The sequence below is a fragment of the Hyperolius riggenbachi genome, chromosome 9, assembly GCF_040937935.1.
Source record: "Hyperolius riggenbachi isolate aHypRig1 chromosome 9, aHypRig1.pri, whole genome shotgun sequence".
Classification (NCBI taxonomy): domain Eukaryota; kingdom Metazoa; phylum Chordata; class Amphibia; order Anura; family Hyperoliidae; genus Hyperolius; species Hyperolius riggenbachi.
This window is the reverse complement of record NC_090654.1, coordinates 285,711,854-285,721,679: the sequence shown is the minus strand read 5'-3', so window position 1 is coordinate 285,721,679 and position 9,826 is coordinate 285,711,854. Positions and strand designations below refer to the sequence as shown.

At 47.3% G+C, this 9,826-nt stretch overlaps 1 protein-coding gene across 1 annotated transcript in view; it reads right to left on the bottom strand.

The window, feature by feature from the left end:
- Nucleotides 1–394: 394 nt before the first annotated feature.
- Nucleotides 395–9,826, bottom strand: part of CNIH1 (cornichon family member 1) — a 39,567-nt gene continuing 30,135 nt past the window's right edge. Inside the window, exons 3-5 of the mRNA XM_068252387.1 lie at nt 5,750–5,862; nt 4,100–4,243; nt 395–875 (exon numbers count right to left, since the gene is read on the bottom strand). Of these exons, the coding sequence (XP_068108488.1) occupies nt 848–875; nt 4,100–4,243; nt 5,750–5,862 (285 nt within the window). The 3' untranslated portion in view covers nt 395–847. The remainder of the gene's footprint in view (nt 876–4,099; nt 4,244–5,749; nt 5,863–9,826) is intronic.

The following is a 9,826-nucleotide window of genomic DNA, read 5'->3' as shown; positions in this document are numbered from 1 at the left end:
AAGTGCAGGCTTACTAAACAGCCAAGATTCAAACCCTGGTCTCTCTTTGTCAGAGGTGGTGCCCTTAGTACTAGTACACCATCCAGCCACTTTTCAGTTATCGCTGGAGATTCCTCAGTACGTCAGGCCCATTGGTTTTTTGCTGATGAAGATATTGGCGGTATGAATGCAAAAAAAAAAAACCCTGGACCATTGCACCTTCAGTGGAGGCCGATGGGAAAATCTTGGTGTGTATGGCCCCATATAGGCGTGGCCAAGTCTGCCCCTCCCTCCGTGTAGATACGGCATGTGACCCAACACCCCTGCACCCACCAGACAGCCAAACACCTCCGGAATAATCCCCCAGTGTTATTTTATTCCCCATTCTAGAAACACCAGCTAGCAGATTCCAGCGTCTTGGAACTCACAGCGAGATTTTTATTCCAGATTACCGATTTTTTTTTTTTAGCTGCAATTCTGCACATTAAAAACTTTTGGCAGCCCGACACTGGCCTCGTTGTCATATTTAATAACAGTGCTGCTGCAGGGTATCTTACGAGAAGAAAAAATATATATAATGGTACAATGAAGAAAAAAGCATCAAGTAATAAACTGGCGGAAAGAGAAGTAAATCTGAAGATAAATAAATTTCCCAGTCTTCATAATCTTAAAAAAACAAAATATGAAGAAAAATCTTCCCATCCTCACAAAACGTAGATCTGTTAAAAATTGGGAAGCTGCGTTTGCTTCAGGTTCGTCTTCTGCGGACCCCGACGGTCGTAGTGGTGGGATCTTGTTGGATCAAATGCCTATAGTGTTTATAGTTTGCATGCAAATAACTGGAACCGGCGTCCTTGCGGACTTGTTCTTATGAGCTCACCAAAACGTAAATCATGCTGGAAAGGGTTAAAAGAAAAAAAAAAAACAACATAAGTTAAAGAGAAACTGTAAAGAAAATAACGTAATGAACGGAAATTGCTTATTTTTACAATATTTCTTTATAAATTAGTCAGTGTTTGCCCATTGTAAAATCTTTCATCCCTGATTTACATTCTGAAATTTATCACTGGTGGTGACATCTTTACTGCTGGCAGGTGCATCACTGCGCAATGTTTGTTTGCTGAGAGTTCTGAAGCCAGTGAAAATAATACCTCGTCTCCCAGGTGGAGATGTCCGAATAGCTAAAAAAATCTAGGCTGTGACATCACTGGGAGGGCAGGGCTACAGACCAATATACCGGATATAACAAAAAGTGTTTCTGATGCTGTAAGTACAGTAAAAAGTGGGTCTCATGAATGTACTGCATTCTACTATATGTCACTAAAATGCCTCTAATCAGCTATTACTGAAGCAAGAGGTATATGGAGGCTGCTATATTTGTATCCTGTTAAACAACACCAGTTGCCTGGCAGCCCTGCTCATCCTCTGCCTATAATACTATAGCCCCTGAACAAGCATGCAGCAGGTCAGATGTTTCTGACATTATTGTCAGATCTCATAAGATCTGTTTCTGGTGTGAATCAGACACTACTGCAGCCAAATAGTCCAGCAAGACAGCCAGGCAACTGGTATCATTTAAAAGGAAATAATGGCAATGATATGGCAGCCTCCATATCCCTCTCGCTTCAGTAGTCCTTTAAAAAGCAACTGTAGTTTCTTGTCCCAAATAAATCAGAACTTGGCAATAGCTACCCATGCTGTAATCAGTGGCTAGTGAATGTATTCTCCTGTTTGTCCCGTTTTCCCGCATTACCACCTTTTACAGTCAGCAGCGTTGCACTGCACTTAAAGTGAACCTTAAGTCAGAAAAAAAATTGAGTTTTACTCACCTGGGGCTTCTACCAGCCCCCTGCAGCAGTCCTGTGCCCTCGCAGTCACTCACTAATCCTCTGGTCCCCCGCTGCCAGCTAGTTTCGTTTTTGCAGACAGGTCCGTCAGTACTGGCCACGCGTAGCTTTTTCCGCATTCCCGTCTGTAATTAGCGCTATTGCGGGCCGCAACACGTACAAAAATACGCGTTGCTGCATATCTATGCGTTCGTAATGCGGCAACGCGTATTTTTGTACGTGTTGCGGCCCGCAATAACGCTAATTACAGACGGGAATGCGGAAAAAGCTACGCGTGGCCAGTCCTGACGGGCCTGTCTGCAAAAACGAAACTAGCTGGCAGCGGGGGACCAGAGGATTAGTGAGTGGCTGCGAGGGCACAGGACTGCTGCAGGGGGCTCGTAGAAGCAGAACTAGCAGGCAGCGGGTGACCAGAGGATTAGTGAGTGGCTGCGAGGGCACAGGACTGCTGCAGGGGGCTGGTAGAAGCAGAACTAGCTGGCAGCGAGGGACCAGAGGATTAGTGAGTGGCTGCGAGGGCACAGGACTGCTGCAGGGGGCTGGTAGAAGCAGAACTAGCTGGCAGCGAGGGACCAGAGGATTAGTGAGTGGCTGCGAGGGCACAGGACTGCTGCAGGGGGCCGGTAGAAGCAGAACTAGCTGGCAGCGGGGACCAGAGGATTAGTGAGTGGCTGCGAGGGCACAGGACTGCTGCAGGGGGCCGGTAGAAGCAGAACTAGCTGGCAGCGGGGACCAGAGGATTAGTGAGTGGCTGCGAGGGCACAGGACTGCTGCAGGGGGCTGGTAGAAGCAGAACTAGCTGGCAGCGGGTGACCAGAGGATTAGTGAGTGGCTGCGAGGGCACAGGACTGCTGCAGGGGGCTCGTAGAAGCCCCAGGTGAGTAAAACTCATTTTTTTTCTGGCTTAAGTGTCCCTTTAATAATGCAACACTGCAGTTAGAGATAGTTTCATTTTTTTTATAGCATTCATACTGAAATCTATTAAATATCTATGCCTACTGTGTCGCAGTAATAGGTCCCTTTTGGATCAGATTTGATCAGACAGGGATCCATCTAATAGTCCCATGTGTTAGCCATCTACAAGTGTATGGCGTATAGAAAATCGTCCAGCGGAACAAATGGTGGTGCACTTGAAGCAGTCCGCAGTGCATTACTGTTTAACCTCCTTAGCGGTAACCCCGTGTGTGACACGGGGTAAGCCGCCGGAGGGTGCCGCTCAGGCCCTGCTGGGCCGATTTACTTAATTTTTTTTTTTGCTGGACGCAGCTAGCACTTTGCTAGCTGCGCCAGCACCCCGATCGCCGCCGCGCGCCCGATCGCCGCTATCCGGTGCGGCGCGCGCCCCCCCCCCCCAGACCCCGAGCGCTACCTGGCCAATCAGTGCCAGGCAGCGCCGAGGGGTGGATCGGGTCTCCCAATGACGTCCCGACGTCGCTGACGTCGGTGACGTCATCCCTCCCCGTCGCCATGGCGACGGGGGAAGCCCTCCAGGAAATCCCGTTCTTTGAACGGGATTTCCTGATCGGTGATCGCCGAAGGCGATCGAAGCGGGCGGGGGGATGCCGCTGAGCAGCGGCTATCATGTAGCGAGCCCTCGGCTCGCTACATGATAAAAAAAAAAAATTAAAAAAAACTGCTGCGCTTCCCCCTGGCGGTATTTTTCATACCGCCAAGGCGGTTAAAGGACAACTGAAGTGAGAAGAATATGGAGGATGCCATATTTATTTCCTTTTAAACAATACCAGTTGCCTGGCAATCCTGCTGATCTATTTGGCTGCAGTAGTGTCTGAATAACACCAGGAGCAAGCATGCGGCTAATCTTGTCAGATCTGACAATGTCAGAAACACCTGATCTGCTGCATGCTTGTTCAGGGGCTATGGCTGAAAGTATTAGAGGCATAGGATCAGCAGGACAGCCAGGCAACTGGTATTACTTAAAATGAAATACATATGGCAGCCTCCATATCCCTTTCGATTCAGTTGCCCTTTAAGCTACACACAATTTAGATGAACTTTGGACTACAGAACGTCACAGGATATGACATCACTGCTGTATTGAGTATCCTGAACTCGTACGTGGCAAGCTGTCTGTAGGACACCACAGGATATGACACCACAGGATATGACACCACAGGATATGACACCACAGGATATGACATCACCGGTGCGTATCCTGAACTCATACATGGCAAGCCCCCCCCCCCCATTTCTCAGCAAATAGAGGAGGGTGTCAGTGGAAGCACAATGAGAACACATATCATTGCATGTCTTACCCGTAAAGGTAGTAGAAAAATGACAGCAAGTAAAAAGCTAGTTTACACCATCCTTCCTTTTGACAATATGCCAGAATATCTGCATTCATTATAGTGGTGGGATCGTACAAGCCGGGCCCGCTCATCACCGGTCTGCTCATATACCTGAAACAACAAGAAAACACAGTGAAGCACAGAGTGATAGCCGGGGACTCCTGTGTACAGCTTCCCCGCACAGGTTTCTTCCATTCGTCTTGCTTCACTTTTTCCTCTTTCACAATTATGCAAATTATACAATGCACTGTATATTCTCATTATCGTAAACTCTGCTATAGCAAACATTCACTCCATGCATTGGAGCTGGAGGAACTTGTGATTTTTTTTTTTAAACAGATGACATTACTTTGGTACAGAATTCAAGCAGGATAACTATATGATTAATAAAAAAAAAATAGGAAAATAAGTAATTGTATGTTATTCTAATGTTTAATTCTGCCTTGCTCTAGCAAAACAAAAATACCGGATCTCAAAATTATGAATAAAATGTACCTTTTCCCTGTCCACCTCCCCCTTGCCATTTCCCCCGTGCCAGAGACCCCTCCTCCCTTTGAAGCGCGTTGACCAAGGTTTGTCAATGGGGCTCGGTTGCAAGCTTCAGGGAAGTCCCAATGCTGAAACAGCAAGGTGGGGGGAGATGGGAAGGGGGGGGGGGGGGAGATCCTTGAGGAACAAGAGGCTCCTCTCTACAGAGGTAAGTATGCGATTTCATTTTTATTTTAAAACTCACAGGTTTGCTTTAAAGAGAAACCGTGACCAAGAATTGAACTTCATCCCAATCAGTAGCTGATACCCCCTTTTACATGAGAAATCTATTCCTTTTCACAAACGGATCATCAGGGGGTCTGTATGGCTGATATTGTGGTGAAACCCCTCCCACAGTGTGATGTCAGCACCATGGTCCTGACTGTTTCCTGTCTGTGACCCTCATTGCACTGTGGGAAATAACAGCTGTTTACAGCTGAGTCCAACTGCCAAAAAAGCAAGCAGCATCTTCTTCCAGTGACATCACCTGCCAGCAGTAAAAATGTCACCATCTGATAAATGTCAGAATGTAAATCAGGGAGAGGAAAGATTGTACAATGGGCAAACACTGACTAAATCATTTATACATAATTATTGTAAAAATGAAGCACTTTTTTTTATTACATTATTTTCACTGGAGTACCTCTAAGTGACCTGTGGGCAGTTTTTTTTTTTATGTGTCCAGGAATCTAAAGTCTACCCCTCTTCGCTTTATAACTTCTGCTGTGTGGTATAATTTCCCCTCTCAGCTGCAGAGTCAGTCCACCCATATAGGTGTTGCTGGGTGGATCAATAAAAAATTCAGCTAAGCAAATAACGCTATCATGTATTGTTCTGATCTGGAAGCAGGTGTGAGGGTCAGATGCCATGACACTGAACTTGTGAGCAGCAGTTTTCTGAGAATAATTACACAACCTAATAAGCACTGCATCTTATAATGGGCTCTTTGATTAGAGTCTGTCCACACTGCCAGCTGCAGTGCTCCTTTCTTGCGGTTATGCTTTACAGCGCAGCGCTGAGAAGAAAGCACAATCAAGGCTTTACAATGGCTCTGAATGTCAGACGTTGGTAGAATGAATGAAATATTACCTCCAAATATGGTAAGCCAGCAGCGGCATGTTTAAACTGAGCGTAAGCCACTCTGCCGCACACAGAAACATGACACAGAAGAATGCATGGATGAGATACTCAGGAAGCACAAGCTGCAAGAGAGACAAAACAGAGAGAGCCGTTACACATATACACAGCTTACACAGCTATAATAGCGCCTCAGTGACCACACCCCCATACATAGCACTTACACAGCTATAATAGCACCTACCCAGTTGGCCACACCCCATACACAGCCCTTACACAGCTATAATAGCGCCTCAGTGACCACACCCCCATACACAGCTATAATAGCACCTCCCCAGTGGCCACACCCCATACACAGCTATAATAGCACCTACCCAGTGGCCCCACCCCATACACAGCTATAATAGCACCTACCCAGTGGCCACACCCCATACACAGCTATAATAGCACCTAGTCAGTGACCACACCCCATACATAGCGCTTACACAGCTATAATAGCACCTCCTCAGTGACCACACCCCATACACAGCTATAATAGCACCTAGTCAGTGACCACACCCCATACACAGCTATAATAGCACCTCCTCAGTGGCCACACCCCATACACAGCTATAATAGCACTTCCTCAGTGGCCACACCCCATACACAGCTATAATAGCACCTACCCAGTGGCCACACCCCATACATAGCGCTTACACAGCTATAATAGCACCTCCTCAGTGACCACACCCCATCCACAGCGCTTACACAGCTATAATAGCACCTCCCCAGTGGCCACACCCCATACACAGCTATAATAGCACCTACCCAGTGGCCACACCCCATACAGCTATAATAGCACCTACCCAGTGGCCACACCCCATACATAGCGCTTACACAGCTATAATAGCACCTCCTCAGTGACCACACCCCATACACAGCTATAATAGCACCTAGTCAGTGACCACACCCCATACATAGCGCTTACACAGCTATAATAGCACCTCCTCAGTGACCACACCCCATACACAGCTATAATAGCACCTAGTCAGTGACCACACCCCATACACAGCTATAATAGCACCTCAGTGGCCACACCCCATACATATCTATAATAGCACCTCGTCAGTGACCACACCCCATACACAGCTATAATAGCACTTTCTCAGTGGCCACACCCCATACACAGCTATAATAGCACCTACCCAGTGGCCACACCCCATACATAGCGCTTACACAGCTATACCACCACCTCCTCAGTGGCCACACCCCATACACAGCGCTTACACATCTATAACACCACCTCCCCAGTGGCCACACCCCATACACAGCTATAACACCTCCGCAGTGGCCACACCCTATACATAGCCCTTACATAGCTATAACAACACCTCCCCAGTGGCCAAATCCCATACACAGCGCTTACACAGCTATAATAGCACCTACCCAGTGGCCACACCCTATACATAGTGCTTACACAGCTATAATAGCACCTCCTCAGTGACCACACCCCATCCACAGCGCTTACACAGCTATAATAGCACCTACCCAGTGGCCACACCCCATCCACAGCGCTTACACAGCTATAACACCTCCCCAGTGGCCACAGGCTATATACTGAGGCCACCGGCTTCCATAGGCCGCATCAAACCTTGCACAGGACAATAACAATGTTGAACTTCATCCCAATCAGTTGCTGATACCCCCTTTTACATGAGAAATCTATTCCTTTTCACAAACGGATCATCAGGGGGCGCTGTATAACTGATATTGTGGTGAAACCCCTCCCACAGGAAACTGAGGACCATAAATCCTGGCAGTTTCCTGTCTGTGAACCTTGCTGCATTGTGGGAAATAGCTGTTTACAGCGGTTTCCAACTGCCTAAAAAGCAAGCAGCAGCTACATCACCTGCCAGCAGTAAAAATGTCACCATGTAATAAATGTCAGAATGTAAATCAGGAAGAGGAAAGATTTTACAATGAGCAAACACTGACTAAATCATACATAATTATTGTAAAAATGAAGCACTTTTTTATTACATAGTTTTCACTGGAGTTCCTCTAAGTAATTAAGCTACATACACAGGCTGGGCTGAGCTCAGCCATGCAGACAATAATGACCACCATGGCCAAGAATCGGGCAGTCAGACCGGCAGCAGCTGCACGACGAGCAATCCTCTGATGTTGGTTATTGCTAAAGAGCCGATGTGCTGGATCTTCAGTGATGCCTAACACCCGAGGATAGCTCAATCGCATTGTTCTCGCCACTACCCTAGCCGCCTGAAGCCACTGTTGTACGGGGTCGTCATCCCTCCACGGCAACATGACGACTCTGTATATCGTCGTTAGTGCTCCGTTGCCCGGCACAGACCGCTACACGATCCCTTGGGCAACAGAGATCCAGCAAACTCTGTCAAGCAAGTATGGGCCTCAAGAGTAGTTACTGAGATGTTAGGAAGTATAATCCCACTTTAAGATGAGATGGCTTTAGTTGTTGAAGTGATAACACTGTCAGTAGGTGACTGGAGGCTAGGGAACAGGATTTACAGCCAATCATGTGACTTCCCAGTCACATGACCATTGTGTTAATTAAGATAATTGTAATAATTATCTGATCACAGTAAAGCTGTTACAATGATTCCAAAGACCGGGAATTGTTTCTTCCTGGTTGCCTGCTGTCTCTCTGGGATTTGTGTAAGGGAGGGTAGTGTACATAGACACTGTCCTGTCACATCATACTTTTTCCTCTTTTTAACTAATTTTTCAATATTTTTTTTTCCTGATTTGCCCATAGACAGTGATGATATGAAATCTGAATAGGTGTTATTCGGATTTCATCCAGGTAATTAAATCACCTGTGCAGGTGGGAGAGGGGGAGTTAATCTTACCCATCAGGCGTCTTCTTAGATCCGTCCCTCGGCACCTCCCACGATGCGTTCCAAGCCACGGTCACGTGATTACAAATACTTTCTCCTTCCGGGTTGAAGGAGGAAGTGTATAGTCACGTGACCACCACTAAGAACGCATCGTGGGAGGCGGCGAGGGACGGATCTAAAGAGACGCCTGATGGGTAAGATTAACTCCCCAGCCTCCCCCCCCCCCCCCCCCACCCACACAGGTGATTTAATTACCAGGATGAAATCCGACCACCACCTATTCGGATCACATCCGAATCAGTTATTTGAGCATCCCTACCTATAGAATTAGTTTTGTGTATAACGTACTTGTTTGGGGGACTACAGGACATAGATGAGGTCGTCAGATAATGAGACTCCATCTCCAGATTCTGGACCCTACTGGTAATTTTCACTTTAGATAATATCTTTGATCAAGAAAATGATCGGACCGGGCAATTCCCCAATGACATACTTACCTGAAAGAGAAGCCTCTGGATCCTAATGAGGCTTCCTATGGCATCCTTCAGTTCACATTGCTGCTCACGGACCCTCCAAAGAATACTGACAAGGACTTGTTATAAATCTGATCAGGGCTGCACTCCACTTCAAGCACAAGCGCAGCCATACTGCGCCTTATTCGTGCCAGAAGAGGGGCGTGGCCTCAAGCAGCAGGAGGGTCCTGAGCAGCAGAGGTTAGCGTGGGAATCTGGAAGATCCAGAGGGGAGGTAAAGGTAAGTATGGGTTTCTGAAGCAGAGCTTGGCTCAGGTTCTCGTTAAAGGTGGCCCCACAATAAAATGATTGGTGAAAAGTTGAACATACGTGTGTGGTACATTGGTCATATTTTTGAAATGTTACAGTCAGAAAAATTGATTGCAATTCTTGAAATGAACAGATATTTAAGAAATTGTATGGTGTGTGGCCACCTTTAAGCCTCATCTACACGTGTAGATGAGGCGGCGATCCGGCGGCTCGATTAGCCGCCGGATTGCCTCTGCGGAAGAGGCGGCACGCTCGTCCCGCTCGTCCCCGCGCCGCACCGCTTATCTTCCGCTCGATTCCCTGCCATTGTCCCCTCGCGGGGATCGAGCAGGGAATCGGCGGTGGGGAGATCCGTCCTGTCGGATCTTATCAATCGAGCCGCATCAGCGGCTCGATTGATAAGGAACATCGCGGCCGCATCTACGCGTGTAGATGCGGCTTAAGATTGCCTT